Source organism: Oryzias latipes, chromosome 5, assembly GCF_002234675.1.
Source record: "Oryzias latipes chromosome 5, ASM223467v1".
NCBI classification, from domain to species: domain Eukaryota; kingdom Metazoa; phylum Chordata; class Actinopteri; order Beloniformes; family Adrianichthyidae; genus Oryzias; species Oryzias latipes.
The window spans coordinates 32052865-32074269 of record NC_019863.2 but is presented as its reverse complement, the minus strand read 5'-3'; the positions used below and the strand labels follow the sequence as shown (position 1 = coordinate 32074269).

The 21405-nt window shown below is 41.4% G+C and overlaps 1 protein-coding gene across 5 annotated transcripts in view; it reads left to right on the top strand.

Moving 5' to 3' along the window:
- The window catches only part of arhgef10l (Rho guanine nucleotide exchange factor 10 like), a 176432-nt gene that overhangs the window by 91834 nt on the left and 63193 nt on the right, over positions 1 to 21405 (top strand). For all 5 annotated transcript variants that reach the window (XM_023955302.1, XM_023955300.1, XM_023955301.1 and 2 more), the window contains one exon: positions 19100 to 19221. In XM_023955302.1, the coding sequence (XP_023811070.1) occupies positions 19100 to 19221 (122 nt within the window). The remainder of the gene's footprint in view (positions 1 to 19099; positions 19222 to 21405) is intronic.

The window sequence follows — 21405 nt, the reverse complement described above, 5'->3', positions numbered from 1 at the left end:
CAACAGACGTTTATTTAAGATGCAAACATGACGTCACCCATGACGAAGTTCAAAAATGAACATTTTTTATGAATTCACTGTGTTCTGATGATGAAAAATAGGATTTAGAAATGCAATTACATTCTTTTCTTTCTTTTATTTATTCTTTTTTCTTTCATTAATATAAAGACATGCACTGAATAATACATAAGGTTATTAATTTTACAATTTTACAACTTTATTATTTTTTGTCTGCCCCTTACTTCTATCCTGCTTTTCTTGAGCCTTTCAGAGTAAATAAATCCATGGATATGATCATAGATGACCTTTGGAACTCTGAAGAACCATTTTTATTGAAGTATGACTTATTTTCCCAGCTTGTTTTCCTTCTTAGAAGTAAGAGGACTCGATCTCAGAGGCTCCGCCTTTCTCTCCTTGTTGGTGCCGCCCATTTCCTGACGTCGTCCTAGAGTCGGCCTCAGCAGCGAAAACAAATCTGAACTTTTGCATAGATGGACGTGCGTATCGTGCATAGAAAAGGAAAATTTAGCTGATCACCGCTAACTCCACGGAGAAAGTGGGTGTGTCTGTTAGCCTGGGGGCGGGGCTGGCAATGCAGACTCTTCTTGGAAGGGGCTGTTCCTCACCTTGTGACGTCACAATGGGAGAACCACTCATTTTAGTGGATTGGGAGGGGCTGGTGCTCAGAAAGCAGGTTTGTATAGGAATATTCAGAAATGCATGAATGGATCAAAATACCACTTTGTGAATATTATAATACACTTAAAAGCTCAAACTGTTGATTTTGCATGATAAAGACCTTTTTAACAAGAAATAAATATGTAATTATATTGGAATATATATAAATATACACACATACTTAGACATATGTTGAGTTGTTCCTCCTTTAGCTATTCATGACCCACACAATCTAGAGACCGTGGAGTAACACTAATAATCTTTATGACTGTTTTTGATCTGTCTGTACGTTTTTTATGTTGTGAGTTTAACGTCTGTAAAAACAGCAACACATTTGCTGTAAAGCAGTGCGAGTGACTGTGTTGACTTGGATCATCAGAACTGAAAGTCAAAGCCTTTTGCAGACATCACATTTTTTCAAATGACAATACAGTCAAATGCGGTTCATTGGGGTTAGTATTTGCTAATTAATTGAGCTTTATGCTCATTGGTTTTTCACAGAGACTTCTGGGAAATTGCAGATTCAGATCCCCCCTTAAAAACGGCAAACACCTGTCACAGTGCACTTAGTAGTGAGTGTGGTTCTGACCTGTGACCTCAATCAAAGGACTCTTTATTAATAAGGTGCAGCTTTTTGTGAAGAGCTGCATCATTTGGTCATATATTGGACAAAAAGTTACAGATCTTGCATTGAAGCCTCTCCCACCTGTCCGGTGTGAAAGAAGGTTCTCGACTTGTATGACAGATTGATTGGAGTCTTTCAGAAAAGGAGCGAAAATCCTCAAAATTACCGTTCAATTCAACTGGATTTTCTGTGCAAATGTTTCTTTTCAAAGAGGTCATTTAATCCCCAAAAACACGACCTAAAAAGTCACTTTGTTTAATCGTGAGAATTGCTGGTGGATAAAAAATCAAACGTAGCGGTCAGCAAAGAGTCAACAGCAGAGGATTCAACCAGGCGGGTCCGGTTGTTGAGGGGATTTAAAGTCACCTAAGAACTGAACCCACATGCAAAACGTTTATAAAGAATAAACAATTCATTGTAAATTCCATTTGTCTAAAGAATGTCTACAAATGTTTGCTTTCTGCAGCTGCATTAGGACTATAAACCCATGTCAATGAATGGTAAATTCATCTTTAGGTAAACCCAAGGTTGTTTTTAAACTATTTTTGACTGTATGGTCCCTCCCTATACTTTGTCTTTCACAATCTCATAAATACTTTTTGTGTAGTTTTGCGTTCTCTTTTTGTGTTCTGCGTCCTGATTGGCTGCAGTCCATTGTGCATCAATCTCCTACACAATGCACTCAGTTTTCCAGATCTACATGAATCTCCGATCGTGAGAGATCTTTGTTTTCATTCTGCAATCCTGATCTATTTTTCTATGAAAGTTTGAACTTTGAGAGTTTAAAGTAGAGAAAAGTGTGAAAAGGTTCACGTCTGTCCGAGAAAAGTGTAAACGGTGTGCAGTGAGGACTTTTACTGCCTTAATGCATCTGGAATTGTTGGAAAAGATAAAGACGGCTCCTCCTCGCACTTCATCTCCATCATGGTTTCATTTTAGAACCCCCACCATTAACCAGGGACCGCTGTCTGTCTAAACGAGGTTTGATTTCATGTTTTTTCCTTCTTTTTTTGTTTTTATTGCTTGATATAAATCAATGAACTGAAGGTCTGACACTGACAGCTGCCTGTTGAGTTTCAGCCTGTAAACAGAAGCTTCTTGACTGGCACGGATTTCACTCCCTCCCTGAGGGATCTGGATCCCCGCCGCCCCGGTCAGGGCGCCAGCCACATGTTAATTGTTTGACGCTCGCTCTTTGCTTTCCCATTTCACCAAGTGTAATTACAATAGTTGTTGATTTAATTTCACGGATGGCGTGCCGTCACTGAGGCTTCCCCGCCGTTGCAGTCATGAGCTGTTTCCCAGGGGACCCCCCCCCACAGTTGAATCAGCATTTTAAAGCCGGCCGGCCGTGCTGCCGTTCAGCTTCTCGCTCCGAAATGTCCCTGAATGGTGGACGACACAAGCAGCTAATGTTCTCATGCATGATTAGATATCCCAAAACTCATTTTCCCTGACGCATCTTCACGGCCGCGTTTACCCCGTTACCTCCAATTAGAGCTAACGCGGCTCTCCTGTACTTGGTAGAATTCCCCACGCCACACGTGTGAACATCAGTGGCTTTTAATGACATTTATGCGTCAGGTATTACAGTCTCGTTAGCATACTGCCCATTAGCAATGCGTTTTTTTAAATTTGAGATTTTCTCAACAATTTTTTCGTAGTCTTTGCTGCATGTTTTCTGGTGTTTCTGAAAAGAAAATGTTTTTGTGGCATTTTTCGGATGATGGAGGACAAACTCATATGAGGCCAATTAAGATCAAAATGGCATTTCTGAGTGCCCTGTCTGTTTGAGTATACAGTAAGTCACTTTTTATTGCAATTTGGCTGAGGGTTTGACTTATGTGGGATTTGTTTTAAATAAAAAATTAGTTTACATTTTTAACATTTTTTAACATTTTTAAAAATTACTTAAGAAAATATGTTTAAAACATATAATGTAACAAATATAAATAAAAAAACAAAAATATTTGTGTATATTTGTAAAAATATACACCCTGCTTATCCGAAGATTCCTAACCTTTTTTTGTAACAGTAAAACTTATCCAACACAAAAGGTCTTCAGCTCTCATCTGTTTGCTCAGTTGTTGGACAGAACAATTAAAAAAATGTTAAAAAATGAGAAAAAAAAGAAAAATTAATAGGCTCATATTTTTTTTTTTTTGCTAACAACCACTAAAGCAGTGTTTTTCAACCAGTGTGCCGTGCCGCGGCACGCAGCTTTAGCTGTGTTAGGAAATGTTCCGCCCCTTTAACTGTCTCCACCAATCAGTCTTGGGATCTTAATCACATGTCATCATTCTGACCAATCAGAAGTGGTTAAAGTCTTCACTTCCTTGTTCTGAATTCTGCTGAAAAGTCTCTCAGTTCTAAGAAAAATACCAGCTAAAGCTCGTCTTTAGCGGTGTAGCTTTCCACAGAATCTGGTGTCGGACTGTGGAAAAAGCGAACAAAACAATGAAGCTCAGAGAAGCTAGTCTGTCTGCGTTCGGCGGATTATTGAACTACATCTCCCATGATGCATTTGGTTATTAAAGTGACAGTGTGAGCGTCTGGGTGCACGACTCTCTCCTCTTAACGTCGTGAAACAACGACCACAAATCAAACAGTTTTTAAATCTTTTAACTTAACTTTTATTACATCCTTAAAAAACAGCTGCAGCTTCCAGCTTTTTCTGCCACAATTATCACAGAAAATGCATGTGAGATCATTTTTTTTTTTTTTTGAATGCCGGTGTGCCGCGGGATTTTTGTCAAGGTTGAAGTGTGCTGTGGCTCAAAAAAGGTTGAAAAACACTGCACTAGAGGGCAGTGATGCTCCTGACAACAACGCAGAAAAAGAAGCCGACTCAATCTGAACTTTATGATATTGTTCTTATTTGCATTAAGACATTAATAGTCTTACTATTTACCCCCTCCCCGGACTAATGCGGGACATCAAGTCATCAAACTGGGTCACAGAGACAGAGGTACCGCTGAAAGCGTCGGTCCTGCAGCAGACGGTGAAGCTCACCGTGCCGGGAGAGTCTCTGGATGTCATGAACCCAGACACGGAGACGGGATCACTGAGGTTTTTGTAGAGCTCTTTCAAACAAATAAACCAAATGGGTCTAGAACTTTTTGCGGTATCTCTTCCTACACGTGTCTGAAGCGTCACGTTTACTAACAGATTTACTGGACAAGCGTGATCGTGCCAATTTGATGCACGAATCGCATGCGGTGGGAATGCAGCATGACGTCGGGCTTAGCAGAGTTTTTTCAGAAGCGTTGCACTTTTCTCTCTCTCGGCAGTTGCGACTTAAAGTGCAGAAAATATGGTATTTCTTTATTCAAACTGGGAATCAGGAGCAGACGAAAAAATGCCGTTTCGTAACATAAAGTCGAAAATACACTGGGCGGGGCCACCAGCTCCCTGCTCCGCCCCATTCAGATGCATCCACCGGCAGACAAATAGATCCATGAACGTCTTTGTTTTCCTCGTCTGAGTTGGAATCTGAGTTTTTGTTGCACTGCTAATCTTAGCTTAGGGGTTTGAGGGGCTAGCGGGAGAGAGTATAGACCAGGGGGGCCCAAATCCAGCCTGGATGCCGGTGTCCTACATGTTTTTCAACCAGCCTGTCACTGAAGCTCCTTAGGGGCTAAACACACCTGATCCAGTTCACCAGCAGCAGATAAGGCAGGGTTTCTGGAAAACTAGCACCCCTGGTGTAGACAAAGAGCTCTCGCCAAGAAGAAGGGGAAGGGGGGGGGGTATCTCTACACCAACAGTCCCGCCCACAACTCAGAGGTGAATGTCTGATTAACTCCTGCCGCCCTGCAGAAACGACGTCCTAGAAAAAGGCACAGATTTTAGATTTGGCCTAAAAACAGCATCATCATACTTAAAAGACCACTGAGAATGTTTTGAAGCAGATCAGAAGATGATCAGGGTGAGTCTTTAATTGGAGCTAAGTGTACTTTGGCAAAAGACCGAAGCTGCTCCTGCAGTCAAAATTTCCAGGAAGGATTACAGCAAAGTCGAGCTTTTCAAAAACGGCAGCCAGGCCCGATAAGACTCTGTCTGAGTTAACAGCATTTGTCCGTTTTTGGGTGTGTAGTTTCACGAGGCCTTGAAATGGGAAGTGAGAATTACCTGGCCAGGAGCCGGTGGGTCCATTAAGATCCCGGTGTGCCGCTGCATCCGAGTGGCCCTGCTGTTACTCAAGGGCCTTGCAGGAGCAGCCAGAGGCGTCGCCTAATTAATGGGCTTCCTGGCTGTTGGAATAATTGCTTCTGACCACGCCGTCTCCGGCCTTCCAGAAGGGTCAAAGCAGCAGACGAGGACGAGCCTCCGCCCAGGACGACAGGAGGTCGTGGAAACATTTTGGCGACAGAGGCAGAAAAATGCTGGGAGGGATGAAGGCGGAGAGCGGGAGACGCTCGCGGAATGAGGAGGGTGGGGTGGGGTGGAGGTGGTGGTGGGGGGGTGTATGATTGAGACGAGCAATCAGTCGGGCTGCTCAGAGTTGGCCGCTGAGGCTGCTGGTTTCTCTTTCTCCTCCCACTCTCGTATGAGGACCGGAACACGAGTGGAGTGTCTCTGCGGCGCCGCCGGACACGCCTCCTTCATCCACTGTGGTGACCTGTGCCCACCTGCCGAGGGAGGAGGGAGACAATACTGAAAGCCCCCACAGCACCGCCGACTGACGGGGGGGGGGGGGGGGGGGGGGGGGGTATTTTCATTAGCGACGGGATTTGGATTGCTTGGTTTCCATGGCAACTGATATCTTTGCATCTGTTCAAATAACATTAGCCACACCTTCACGCTCAGCTCTTATTTTGCGGTGTTGTTAAAGTGTGTCGATTCCCCCCCCCCAAAAAAAGGGACAAAGAGTTTCTTTTAAAGAATTCATAAATATTCAGCGGAGGCGTCCCGCTTAAAAAAAAAGTCTTTATTTAGTGGAAGCATTTTCTTTTAGCCCTGAAATTAATCTGTCAGACTGCAAAGATTACCTCCTGATCTGACTGAGCTCAAACATGGGAAATGTTTATGATGAGTAAACATTATCAAGGATTTAATTAACAGATTCCACACTCGCATTGATCCGTGGGAGATACCACTTGCACTGGTGTATTTAATTAGTCTATATCTTTGCCCTTTGTGTCAGTGGGGTTGATAGAGCGCCATGCTCTGCAAATTAATCTTCATCAGCAAAAGAGCTGAAACAAAGCCTGAACGGAATAACCAAACTGAGAAACGAAACCGCCTCACTTAAGGGTTCCAGCCCAGCACCTTTCCACGTTCCTTTAACAGCACCGCAGTTTGGGTTTAGCGCTCTGCAGCCTAAACGGGCCTCATGGAATCTCATCAGTCAAGTCGCCCGCCTTTAATTAATGATGTCGTTGCACCGACAGACAGGATTACCATACAATACGTGATCATTAGACCAAAATGGCGGAGCGGCTTGCTGATTTATTTGTCATGCTTTTAAATTAACACTTTTTTTATTCCAACATTATTTTATGGTTTAGAAAAAGTACCGGTCCGTGGGCCATTTGGTACAGGAAAAAAATGTAGACGCTAGCTTCGATTATTTCATTTTGTTTATTTTTCTGATGCTAAAGGAATTTGATATTGCTCTCTGTAGCCCGATTCCTCCTGATTTTTGTCTAAACGCGTTTTTACAAAGCAAGAAGGCCCCCGGTTCAAGTCCCGGCTGGGGGGCCTGAAACACAACACCAACCAACCTACGTGGGTTTTCTCTTGCAATGCTTCCCAGGTGAATTGGTCAGTCCAAATTGTCCATAGGAGTGATTATGAGAGTGGGAGTGTGATTGTGGCCCTGCCACAGGCGGGGGACCTGCCCAGAATGTCCCCACAAGTGGCCCCCGTGACCCAACAAACAGATATTTGTTCACAACAATGTCCGCTTTAGCCAGGAGTCAAAGAATGGAGCCTTAAAAGCTTCCAGGATTTCAGAAGCCTAAAGAAAGTATACGGTGGAGCGGGAGCAAACGCCGCGACACAGAATTGAACCGCCGCTGAAGTTCAGCTTCAGTTACAGGCGCCTCCTTTGTCTCCTCTGGTGAGACGCTTTCAGACTCGCTCGGCATTTTCTCCCCGTCTCCCGTAAAGCTCTCGCCTTTGAAACCTGGTTTTGTTTTGCCTCCGTCTTTTCCTGCCTCCATGGTGTTGCATCACCAGGTTTTTACTTCAAAGACATTTTTATAATCATTTTTATGTTTTAATCTTTTATTTTATATTAGAATAAAGGCTCGTCCTGACGCTGGACGTTTGGCTCCCAGACGTCTGTCATGTTCATGAATAACCGTAGAGGAACCGAGCCGCTGTCCTCCCATCTAAAGGTCACAGCCTCCTCGCCACGGCGCAATTTCTAATCAAGCCGAATCACGGTTCGTGTCTGAGTCCTTGCTTTTCCATAACCATCATTCCTAAAATGTTCTTCTCAAAATAAGTTTAAAAAATAAAATACAATTTTAAATGTAAGGAAATCTGCTCAACAAACTAGTGTTAAGATTTCTTAAAATAAGCTGTGATGTCCTCAACCTTTAAGACTCAGTCAAATCTGAAAATGACTAATAAACTTTCACATGTAGATAGATTGGTTTTAATTAGAAGTATTACAACATTAAAAAAACATAATGCTAAACATTTTTGTGTCTCTTAAGTAGAAACGTTTCTACACGTTTCCCTTTCAACAGTCCTAGCCTTATTTTTAGACACTAATAACCTTAAAGTAAGATTAGAATAAAACATTTGAAGTCACATTTCACTTAAAAGTTCTACTTAAATGTATATTTACTGTTCAAATTCTGTTATTAAACACAATTATTCGCCAAATGAAACTTTCCCGTTTCCCTCTATCACCTTTACAAATACACTTCCTCTTAAAAATATTATGTTAAGAAAAAAATACTAGTTTTATTAGAGAAATGACAGAAATTAAGATGTTTTCAATATCAAATAACTCAAAACGATTCCAGATTTATCATCTTAAAGACCCACTCTGATGAAAATGGTGTTTCTAACACGTTCTTGTGGCATTTTTCTGATGATGCGGGACATTTACAGAGAAAATTTAGGTCACAAGTGCATCTCTGAGGGTTTTCTTTATTCAAATCGTTGCCGTTTGAATCGGTGACGTAGAAAACAAGCTGGGCGGGCTACAAGCTCGCTGCTCTGAGCTCTCAGCAACGGGGAGGGAAAGAGGGGCGGAGTCGCCCCACACCAGAAGTCCCGCCCACAACATAGAGGGGAATTTGTAAACTGTGTCCTAGAAAACGAGACAGATTTTTGGATCTTGGCTAAAAATGGCATCATAATTAAAAGAGAACGCTTTAAATATGAATTAGAAGAAGATCAGAGCGGTCCTTTAAAAAAAGTCATTCCATTTTACCGAAGAGTTACTAATAAGGTAGTTTTGTTTCACATCAAATGTAATAAAAATGTAAGTATTTAGTGAGATTTAGTGTTTTTGCAGTTGTTAGTGCTGTAGTCAGAGAAAGACTTGAACCTTTTTCATCATAACTTTGTGTTGTATTTGACCTCTGCTGACAGGAAGCTGCCAAACTATTACGTGTGTCTAAATAGAACAGAATAGAATAGAATAGAATAGAAATCCTATTGATCCCACAACAGGGAAAGTGATTTGTTACTAACAGATAATAATTAATACAAAAAAAAAAAAATAACACCATGAAAAAATAGGGTTATGATCAACCATTTCCAGCACACGACACATTTCAGTGTTTATTACATAACAAAGGAAAGATGTGATGAAGATTTATTTTTATTTATTTATTTATTTGTTCCTTTCAGGAATATTATTTATGCCCAAATGTTTCCGTTTGCTTTACCTATTAAACATTTTCATGATTGGAAGGGAGCAGAATTGAAGAATACAATTCTTATAATTGTCTGTTCCCTTTTAAACATTGCATCATATTTACATTTCTCACACCATCACATGTGCTCAGATTTCACCACATACAGTTCAAATAAACAGTAAATACATTCCATTCATTTAATACATACATTCCAAAAATTCCATTCAACAGTCAAGTTTGTACAAACTAATTTGTTTAGCTTTATACATCCGTTTAAATTGAATAATATTATTTATCTCCTGGGAATTCCACATTTTTACCTCTGCTATAGACAAACACTTTTGCTTTAATGTTGTTCGAACAATCTGTTGTTTGAGATCAAATGTTCTCCTATGATTTTCATCTCCTGTGGTGAAAATAAAAAGCTTTTGTAGGTCTTCAGGTAAATCTCTGTTTCTGGCTCTAAACATAACTAATAAGGTCTGCAATTCAATTACATTTTTAAGTTTTAATAAACCTGACTTAATAAAAAGTTCATTTGTGTGATCTCTAAAATTTGCTTTATGAATAATTCAAATAGCTCTCTTCTGTAGTAGAATTAAGGGCCTTATATTAGTTTCATATGTATTTCTCCACACTTCAATACAAAATGTAAAATAAGGTAAAACCAAAGAGCAATATAACATGTGGATAATATCACATGGTAAAATATATTTGGATTTGTTCAAGATTAAATAACAAAGGAAAGATGTGATGAAGATTTATTTTTATTTATTTTTTTATTTGTTTATTATTTTATTATTTATTATTTTATTTGTTTCATCCTCAGAAGAAATGTCAGCTTTAAAACTAACCTTAAGCTGCTTTATAGAAAGTCTGGGGACATTTCTCTTCTATTGTTTTAAATATGGATATTTAAACCAAAACAGATAATGTTCTGAAACACAAATATGTGTTTTTCAGAACCATCTGTCATAGAAAACCTAACGATTCGTTCTGTCTCTGACTTTTTATGCTTTTTTTATGGTGAAAAGGAAACAAAAAAACTCAGCAAAAGTGGTCAAAATCCAGTCGGAAAACTATTTATATTAACATGAAAATGAAATGAAAAAGTTGATAATTACTCAGGGCCATAGAAACCACCGTCTTGTTTCCCTTTCTGCAGCAGTCTGCCCTCAATTAAAGTGTTTTATTAGGATTCACGCCGGTCCGTATTCTCCCCGGCGCTCGCTCTGAGACGGTTGCCGTCCCAGAAAAGCGAGCCTTCAAAAACACTCCATAGGTCTAATTGACTCTAATTTGGAAGTGTTGAATGATTAGCAACACATCTGTCCATCACAGCCGCACGGATCACAGTGTGGCGGTCTGTTGCTGGGATTCAGTAAACGGCGATGGCTGTGAATTCTAACCTTCTGCAGGTTCTGTCCCAGCTTTTCCCGCTCTCGCTGGATCTGGTGGTTCTGCTCCACCTGTCTTCAGATGTGATCTTCTCCTGCAGTGGTCCTGGGTCAGGTCTTCAGCTGGTTGTTTGCGCTCCATTCCCAACATTCGCCCACGAACCTTCCATGCAGATGACAGACGTCACGTTTGGTCTGTGGTTCCCCGCTGATCCACAGCTCCTGATGTCTCTGCTCAATGCGGATCAAAGCTGCTCCATGACTGACCGAGGAAGCTTCTTTGTCCTTGGAATAGCGACTGCAGCTCCTGTTGTCCCGGGAAGGTTTCAGCCGTGGAGTTCAGGACGGCTCTGTTCGATGTGGGTCAAACAGACCCAGAACAGCTCAAGTGAATGAGAAAGTTAGGCATTGTTTCTTTAGGGGCTCAGATTGAAGAGTTTTGACGCTCTGAAGGTGTCATGTTACGCACTTTCCACATTTTCTGAGCCATTGAAGAAAAACCTGGTAAAGCTTTAGTCTTCCCTGATGATTTGTGTTCAGAACAGTTGGATTTCTTGACTAATTTCTAAAAAAACACCAAAAACGTTCAGACTCTATGCTGTGACACTCGATCTATCCTTGATGCTTGTTCAATTGTCCTGCTCCGTACGTCTGCATAAGTGTTGCTAGGTAGAGAGAACCCTCTGAAGTGTTTTTAGGAGCTCAGTGGACGGAGGAGAAACCGACCAAAACCTCTCATGCTCTGTCTCTAGCTGCCAGTCTAAGCCGAGTATACTGCTATGCTGAATGTGGACAAAGGAAGGAGTCATGCATGATAAAGCTACGTCTACAGCTGAAACTGAGCCCAGACAATATCAAACCTGATTAGGAGCTACCCTTCTGGGTGGATAAAGGCTGTCTGCAGGTGAAACAAAGGCGCAAACCTTACGGGACACAGGGGACCCGCACAGACTATCAAGGTGGTAGTTGTGTAAACATCCTACAGGCTAGACGTGTCACATGCAGCATACGTGCGTGGCCAGTACTCGCACCTTACTAATGGCTAGAATGTGGCAGAAGGACACTGTAGGACCGGGTCACCCCGAGCCTGAAGGGAGCTGGAAGATACAAATGCAGCCGTTCCCCTCTACGACCCTCCACGGATCCGGAAAACCCCAAAAACCTGCAACCCATGTGACTAAAGCGCCACTCACACCTGATGTGACGGACGTCCAAGAACGCCCGTTCCTTAAGGCGCGTCTAGCTTATGGTGTTCACACTGGACCGATATGTGAAAAACTGGGTGTCATGTAATTCCGGACGCGCACAAACCACAGTTATGAATTTTCAAAAGGTTGGCCCGTCTGTGAATAGAAAAAGACGCCGTCCATTTGTCACCACCAAACCAGAGTCCCTGATGGGTCAAAGTTCAACTGCTTCTAATGAACATTCAGTGGTCTTGCTTTTTGTACGCAGAGCCAAAAAAGACGACCCTAAAAACACGTGACGACACGTGAAGACGTGAGTTCTGAATGCGGGAGCCCAAAACGTGCATGAGCGCTCGTTCACATCGACTTTCCATTGGAAGTGGCCGCTAGAACGCAGGTTGATGAAGACATAAATAAGTATTTATTTAGTTTGACTTTTATTTATCCATTATTCTCTGAAATTCTGCTTTTCATCTGTGGCCTGGCAGAAGGCAAAGCCTTTGGGGATCAAACCCGGGAACATCGGGGAACAGTCCAAACGGATTCCCAACAATCTTAGCAGAAGTTTTTCTGCTCTGGGAGGGGGCAGCGTCCCAACAGCTGTTTTATTACTTTCAGAAAGGAGGAGGCATCTATCCGAGGATCACTTCATTAATCAGGCGTCCTCCGTTTAGAGCACACTCTTAGAATCACCACCGCCCACTTGATCATTTAAACGACAGGAAACGACTGCGCTGTGGGGAAGAATCCCGCTCTCCTGAGACGGAAGACGCCACTACTTGGACAGAATTTCGATTGCCGTGTCCCGCGGAGAGTGGGTGCCGCTCACCATTCGGCTAATTCCATCCCTGCAGTGGGGCGGGGACGGGGGGCCGATCAGGGTCCGGGAAAAGGTGAATGCAGCGAAAGCAAACCTGCCCCTGCATCTACGGAACTGCAGACCCAGGCCAGCTGCCCCCCCCCCCTCGGCTTCAGGGCGGTTCACCCCAACGAGCGCCGTCAGATTTGAAGGATGTTGATGGTTAATTGCACTTTAAGGCTTTCTAAAACTCTAATCAGAAATCTTAATGAACTAGCTGTAATTAGTGCTGCGTCTTTGTTTGGCTCAAGCAAATGGAATCAGGACGGACTCACTCCATGAGCTGTTAAATCAAATCAAATGTCTTCGTTTTTGGACAGTTTGAATTCTCTGAGGGATTTATTTCTTTATTCCACAAAGACAACATGATTACTGCTTCTTCTGCTTTAAATGACAATGAACAACATATTTTTATTTAGCCATTTGTCAGTTGATATTTCGTTGTCTTGGTCAATTTTTTGACTTTTTGCGTTGTGTTAAAAGCACATTTTATTTGTTTATTACTAGTTTTTGACGACTCTGTCGTTTATTTCAACTCTTTTTGTCCATTTTTTTCATCTTTTCATTTTGATTTTTTTATGTTTGTTTTGTTTCTGTTATTGCAAAGACGTTACCACCAAAACTGTTCATTTTTCAGAAGAAACGGACTAAATTCTTATTGTCATTCATTCATGTCCGTTGCGGTTTGTCATTTAAAATAAATAAATACATTAATTATTTTTTCTAATTTTATTCTTTGAAAAATGCAATAAAAGACGATAACAAAATTGAATCTAAAGTTTAAATGTTAAAGTTATATGTCTTTCTCGTTGTTGTTTATTACACAAAGGAGATGTTTGTATTGACGGGCAGAAAATTACCTTAAAAATGTTATCAAAATTACTCAAAAAAAATCGGTTCAGATTTTCCAGTTTTTGTCCATGAACTTTTTTTCCAGTTTTTATATTTATGTTTTAATGATTTACAGAAACCTTTGAACCCTTTAGTGTCGCCTAAAAAACCCCAAACTCTCAGTGTAGCAACACATTATTCCAGTTTTTCTGATGCAGAACTTTGAAAACATAAATGTACTTTTTAATGGTAGAAGTACTGCAGTTATGGTTTTCTTAAGGCCTTGCTGACAGCTCAGCTTACTTCACAGCGGGAGGCCATTCATCTGTTCACACACGGTGCTGTTTGTGCCACACTGAGCGTTTTTCTGACACACAAATGAGTGGGTCTGTGGAAATGTGCAGTCAGGGACAGTTTGTGTGTTTTCTGAAAGTTGTGTCTTTAACATGTTCCTGTAGCATTTTTCTGGTGATGGATAAAGACAGATCATTTCTGAGTTGTGTATTTCTGGGGCATTTTTCATAGCAGTGGCGTCGAGGCGTTACATTCGGCGATCCAGAAGCCCGCTGCTCCGCTTCATGAACGTCTTCGTTTGCCTCGTCTGCGCTGGAGTCTGGCTTAAACCTGTTCAGCCGGATGACACCGCCGCTGCTAGGTCAGGGTTGGAAGCTAGCGGGGGAGAATCTAAACTAAGGCATCATGGGAAATAAGTGGAGGCTTACTTTAAGACTCAGGTGAATTTCTGATGAACTCTGCAGAAACTATGTCCTAGAAAATCACAGATTTTCAGATTTTGACTGTTTTTGTCTCTTTTCTAGATTAATTTTGAAAGGCTTTACAAGATAGACAATGATTATTCAATATTGTCCTAAACGATTCATTTTGGTATTGTTTTCCCATTAAAAAAATATAATAAATATCTGCAGAAACCTAAGGGGGGCTGTTAGATACTGTATGTCTGAGGAAACTACAGGTTTTGAGACTTTGGCTAAAAAATGGCTTAATCATAATTAAAAGACACTGGGAACGCTTTGAAAATAGATCAAAAGATCAGAGTGAGAACTTCTGATTTCCATTTGTTCTAAAATGCATCAGTTCACTTTCCCCACCGTTCAGTTCAAACCTTGATTTTTGGATTTTGCTTTTGGTTTAATATCAGATTTGCGTTTGACAAAACAACAACAAAAAACTCAGAATTCAGAAATATAATTTCTTATAGATTTCTTGGTTTATATAAGCCTGGTGTAATGGAATAAAACAAATGCTTCTTAAATTTGGCTCAACACCCGTTTGACGGTGGACACACTGGCATGCAGTAGGAATGCAGCGATCGGTTTCATGCTGTTCCAGACTCAATAAGGTGGATCGGCGCTCTTACTGATTGCATAATCAATGTTCCTGTCAAACAATATCAGGCATCAGCTTTTAAAACGGGAGCTTGTACAGATCAGCTGCAGTTTCAACGCCTTCATGCAAGTGTTTATCGACCGGCCGCAGCGCTGCAGTGCATTGAATTTAGTAAATAAAGTCAGAAAAAGCAGCAGAAGTTTAAACTGAGGATCAGAAACTGTCATCTGAGTGACTTTTAAAGGTCAGCGTGTCAGAAGAAGCTCATCTGAGTAGCTCTGAAGTCACAGATCCACGGGGATTTTCACGCGCATCCATGTCTGGGGTTTACTGAGAGTCGTCAAAAAAGGACAAAATGAGGTGAGGAGCGACCCTGAGGGACCCGAGCTGAGGCAAACTAATGGGAGGCGGCCAAAGACGATGACTTTCAATGCCAGTTTAATCAGCCAAGAACAGGAAACAGCAAACAGGAAGCTGGCCGTAAAATCTTCCCGGTCGGATGAGGTTGAAGTTCTGCTGCGGCGCTCAGAAAAACCACAGATGAACAACATTATAACACTCATCATACCACGGTCCCGGTGAATCCTCCATTCTGATTGGCTGCTGGCTGTGCAATCAAAAGTGATACACCGCAGTGATAACCGGGCGACAAAAAAAGTAGTTCCGGTCACAGAGCTTAAATGTTGTGTATCACTGCGCCGGTTTCTATAAAACAAACGTTATCTTCATCATCTGGTCAAAAACAGGCGGTAAGAGGAGAACTTTCTCTCTGAACGGATTTTTAACCACCATGTAACCGTCGTGACCATTGTGACCATCAGCATAGATATCGCAGTCCAGGTCCGCACCACCAAATAAATAGTCCGCGGTTTGTGAAAAAAGCGATCCAAACTGAAAAAGTAACAAGGATCAAGTACGGAAAACTGGTTAAATATTTATTTCTTTGTTCTTTGTGACCATGGTGTAAACAGGTTCATGGATAATGAAGTGTGCATTATCAGCAATGAACGCACTGCAGTGCGTTCATTGCTGATAATGCACACTTCATCATCCATGAACCCTTACTTCATGCTGCCATGTTGCAACAGCCAAGGTCACCTGAATCCATATCCGGACACAGTTTAAATGCTAGTTTTCACACATAAACACATTCCAGACCTTAATCTCAGCGAAACACTTCAGAAATAATTCTGTGCATCAAAGTTTTACCTCTCAACATGCTGTTGAAAAATCAACATCAATGCTGCAGCGAATCCACCAAAAATGTGTCCTGAAGTCATGGACCGAGGTCCAAGAGCAACTGACAGCAGCGGGCGCCGTCTTTCTGCTGCCTTCTACTTAGTCATTTCATTGGTTTCATTGTTTTTCAAGTGTCTCCCTCTCTTTGCTGCTTCCAATTTTTTCCCCATTTTTTTTTTTTTTTTTTACAAACTGAAGTGTAATTTCTAGATTCTGGTTTCAAATCTGCAACCTTTCACTTCCAAGCCAGTGAGGCTAACCGCTTTATTACTGTTCCCACTTGGTCGTTTGACCCGAGGTCAGTGATACCTCTTGGTTTGTGTGAATCTTTCATTTCTGTGCTAAGAGTGCGGCGAGCAGCAGTCTGATCGTGGTTAAGAGTCAAGGCAGCTTTGGCAAGACGTTTGCCTCATGCTGAAAGCAGAGGATGAAAGCACATGTATGTATATATATATGTGTGTATTACCTGCTGTTACACGTGTAACTCTGCATTAGGGAGGTCCTGCTGCCCATGCGTCACATTTCCAGATGTCATTCATCTGCACACAGCGCTAAAAAGTCCCACAGAGACGAGCGGAGGTTCTCTCTCTGCTACAGACGGCCGACAGACACGAGTAAGAAACAGCAGGAGAAACAAAAAAATAGTACCTTCTGAATACTTTCCCCGTTTAGAGTTCTTTAATTCTTTTAGGTTTATTATTTATGAATCACCTTGATCCAGTCTGAAGAGCCTCATTGAGATCAAACGTGTCTTTTCTCCTGCCCCAGAGGCAGCAGCGGCAGAGAAGAATCATTTCCGAGGCTTTCAAACCAAACTATAAAAGCGTCTGAAAATGCTCCGGTTACATGTTCAGAAGATACGTTCACAATCTTGAACATTCCTAATGAAATCGTTTTCTGCAGGTGGAAACTACAGAAACTCACATGATTGTAGTTTTTGTTTTGTTTTGACCCTACATAATCATTTGTATCATATTTGATCCACACATTTCGGAGACAGCATGATCTAAGCTAACTTTTATCCCTCATATAAAACAGGTGGTTCAAACTGGTTTTTATCATCTCAGAAAGCTGGCTAAAGCCCGCCCACTGCTCTCTCTTGCTAATATGGAGATGCTAATGTATGCTTTCATCATCAGTAACATTGATTATTGTAACGCCCTGCTTGCCGGTCTTCCAAAAACCAACATTAGGAACCTTTAGCTTCTCCAGAACTCTGCTGCACGAGTTCTCATAAAGTAGGGGGGCTCAAACTTTAAACTATTTTTAAATGTCTTAACGGTCTTGCGCCTTCTTATTTATCAGATCTTTTAGTAAAGTATGAACCCTCGCGGACCCTGAAATCCTTTGGCATTGGTCTGTTGACCATTCTGACTGTAAAAACCATAACATACGGAGAAGCATCTTTTCTCTTTTGGCCCCCGTTTATGGAACAGTCTGCCAGAGGACCTGAGAGCTGCAGAGAGCATTAATGCTTTCTAAGAAAAGGATCAAGACCCATCTTTTTAACCTGGCTTTCAGCTAATTTTTTACTACCACTGTTTATTTATTTATTTATCCATTTTATCTTGTTTTATGAACTTGAACTAGATTTTTGACGGGTTATTTTAATTTACCTTATTTCAATGTTTTATTGTTTTCATCAATATGTTTACTTTTTCATTCTCATTGTTTTGTTTCCTTTTTATTTTCCGGTACTTCCTCAGTTGGGACCTCTCCTGGTGCTGCTGTTCAGCCACTATGGCTCTGGATGGGAACCTGCATCACCACTTGGCTGTGGTGGAGCGGTCCCCGCCTGTGATGCTGCATTTGCCTGGTTATGCAGCTGTTCACTGAGAGGGAGGCTCCAATTTTCAGCGTTTCCAACATCTTGTTCTCGTGCTCAGCGTATTTCTCATTTCTCATTGTCTTTCCCCATCAGTTAGGGGGTGGGAGGTGTGAAAGGAGTGGGGGGCTAGGTACGGGGAGGGGGGCCCTATTTTTTAATTTTTGTGCTTGTTTATTTTTAATCGTCTTGCTTGTTTTTGTGTTTGTTGTGTTTTAATGTAAAGCACTTTGTTTTATATTTTTATATGAAAAGTGCTTTATGAATAAAGTTTGATTTGATTTGATTTGATTTTATCCTTCCTTGATGCATGGACTTTAGTGCATGTTTTCTGCCCTGTACTTCATAGTCGTTCCACTAGGGGCAGTAGAAAGGCTTTTCCTGCTCATTTTAAAATGGCTGCCTCAGACCTGTCAACCTGGTTCGACATCCTGTCACCGCTTCTCCGTCTTTCTGTGTACTTAGTGATATGAGCCCCGTCAGTATAGAGGAAAGATCGAAACCGCCATCTTTTCTGCCCTTTGGAGATCAATTGGATCGTTCGTTCCAATTAACTGACGATGTTAGTCAAAGGAAAGAGTAAAAACAGCATCAGTTAGAATCTCTACCAGAACCGACTTTTGGATCAAATCAGCTTGAAGTTTACATCAACTGCCAACAAAAAAAAAAAATAGAACTTCAGCCCCTCTGCCCCCCCTTAATTAGCACCGTCACTAGTGGGGGTGGGTGGCCTATGTGTCCCTCTCCGGGGCCTGTTGGTGGGGGGTGCGCTGTTCTGGTCTAGGTCTGAGCTCCGGGGATTCCCCGGGGGAGAGGTCTGGCATGGGGGTTGTGCCCCCCGGGTCTCTGGGTTTGGGGTGGGGGTGTGTTTGGGTCGGCCTGTTCCAAGGCTGCTCGGGGCTGCGCCTGGCCTGGGTGAGGTGTTCGCCTGCGTCCGGGGCTGGGTCCCCGTCACCTCTGGTTCCGGGGTGGGTGGGCCTGCCTGTGGCCTGGGCGCCCCCCATGTCAGCTCGACCAGGACTGATGGGGGGATAATTTTCTCTACTTCATGTTGAGGATAATTCATCCACTTTTATTTGTTTTTATGAAACGACAAAAAATGTAGACAGTTAGACCAACTTAACATTTTTTGCATACTAAATCACCCAACGCATCCTTTTTTTCTCCATGGTATAAAGTACATTCAAGCTGAGAGTTGGATGCAAAGCAGCGGCATAAACACCTCCCTGCTGATGTTTGTGTCTTCAGTGACAGAGGCTGGAAGAACCTTCTTTCTCTTTTCCAGGAGGGGAAAATTCCCCCGGATGGTTGTACGGAGAAGATGAAGGGAAGACGATAGCGTCGTTTTCCAGCCCGCTGCTCGTCTGTCACATGCCTGTCTTTGCTACCAAGTCTGCAGAAAGAAAAGTAAGTCTGCTGTCCTTTATTCTCCCTTTTTATGAAGAATCAATATCTTGAAAATTAAAGCCGTTTGTTTAACTAAGTAAAGGAGGAATTGAACTTCTGCTTCTTAATTGTGTAAAGAATCCCCTCCTGAGGCAAAGAAACCCCTTTTGAATTGATTTTTTTTTTTTTTGTTAAAACATCTGATTTCTTTGACTGTCCAACTTCACAGAAGTTGACCAGACGTCAACAGTAGCAGGTAAAAATAACTGGATAAAAGCTCCTCCTGTGTCCGTTGTCATCCCAGCATCATGAATCTTCCCAGCCTGGAATAGTTCTTCTTTCCTTTGGGTGACAGATCCTTAGCAGAGTTTGTACTGGAGAGCGCTGTCACACTAATCCAGATTCATGTCAGCAGAAGTGAACTTTTTTGTTGTTCTTTTTTTAAACGTTCAAGCTCAAACCTGCAGTTCCAGGTAAATCCCACAGAAACCCAAAGTGTTTCTGGATTTGGGTCAGGATCAGGTTTGATTCCAACAAACTGCTAAAACGGGGATTTTCAGACTTTACTGGTGTTATTTTGTTTTGGAGCTCCGTTTTTTTTTTTTTTTGCTGTGATTAGAAAAAGGAACCTTGAGGATTCTGAGTCAAAGTCTTACATAAAACACTGAATTTGGATTTATAGTAGTTTAGGAACCTGAAGATTTGTTTTTATTTGTTTTTTGTTTTTACTTCAATATTTGCAGAAAAAATTCAGGTTATTTTTGAAAATTCCCCCCAAAATTAAGGACATAGCCAGATCTATGAACATGAGAAGTAATGTTTCGTGTCCTCGCCAATAGATTGATTGCTTAAGGTTTGATAATTAGATGCCTGTTACAGACCTGGTGTAATGAAAATGGTCCGATTGGTGTTTTTAACTAGTTCTTGTGACAGATAGAAAGAAAATCAGCTTTAAATTGCATTTCGGGGTATTTCTTTCTTCAAATCGCCGTGAATCAGGACGTAAAATCAAATCAAATCAAACTTTATTTATAAAATTATAACACAAAGTGCTTTACATTAAAACACAACAAAATATAAAAACAAGCATGACGATTAAAAATAAAACAAGCACAAAAATTAAAAAATAGGGCCCCCCTCCCCGTACCTAGCCCCCCCCACTCTTTTCACACCTCCCACCCCCTAACTGATGGGGAAAGACAATGAGAAAAGCAGCTTTGTGCAGATATTAAACACTTTCTGTTAGTAAAGTGTTGCATTGGAGAAAGTTGCTTTGCGCCAATATGTATAAAGTATTACTAACGCCCCACACCATCTAAGTCACATGTGTCAAACTAAAGGCCCGCGGGTCAAATGTGGCCCCCATGTCATTTCATGTGGCGCGTGAGAGCAAAAAAGTTTTTAAATTCTTAAAATAAAAACTAAAGATTTATTCCTATCTAGGGGGCATCTGACTTGAAATATCGTATTGGGTAACTATACATTAGGACTTAAACACAGTCCATATGACCTAACCTGACAGAATCAAATGTAAAAGGATTTATGCTAGAATAACAAGCAAACATGTGTTTTCTATACAACTGTAAATGTCACTTTAAAAAGTTATAATAAATAAATAAATGAGTAATTTAACATTAAGGAGTAGTTAAATTTATTTTTCATTACATTTAGTTACATGTATAACTTATATCTTTGAGGACAGCCACTATGCTGATGTGGCCCTCAGTGAAAATGAGTTTGACACCCCTGATCTAAGTGTTGTATCTCTGTGTGAAGCGGCTTATTTTCCATGTCAGGATCTGCTGATTAGTATTTATTGCGTCATCATTTTACTGCTGTAAAGTAAACATTTTTTGTTAGTAGCGTTTTGTTTATCGGCACAAATCGGCTATTCCAGCGTCGAAATCTTTTGGTTTACGGTAACCGCATAAACACTTTAGTTGTGAGCGAATTCCTTCCCTACTCACTACATAGGGCACTAGACAGCGCGTTTGTCATTTTGTAGAGCCGTCTGAATCTACAATTCCAAAATCCAGTGGCCTAGAAATTTCCCAGAAGTCTCTCTGAAAAACCAGTGTGCATCGATGCTCCACAGATCTGCAAATATAGACCACAATGCATTGCAACGGAACAATTTTGCCAAAAAAATGTATTTAAATGTTTTGTTTTTTTAAAAAAAAATCAACGTTTTTCTCTTCAGAAGAG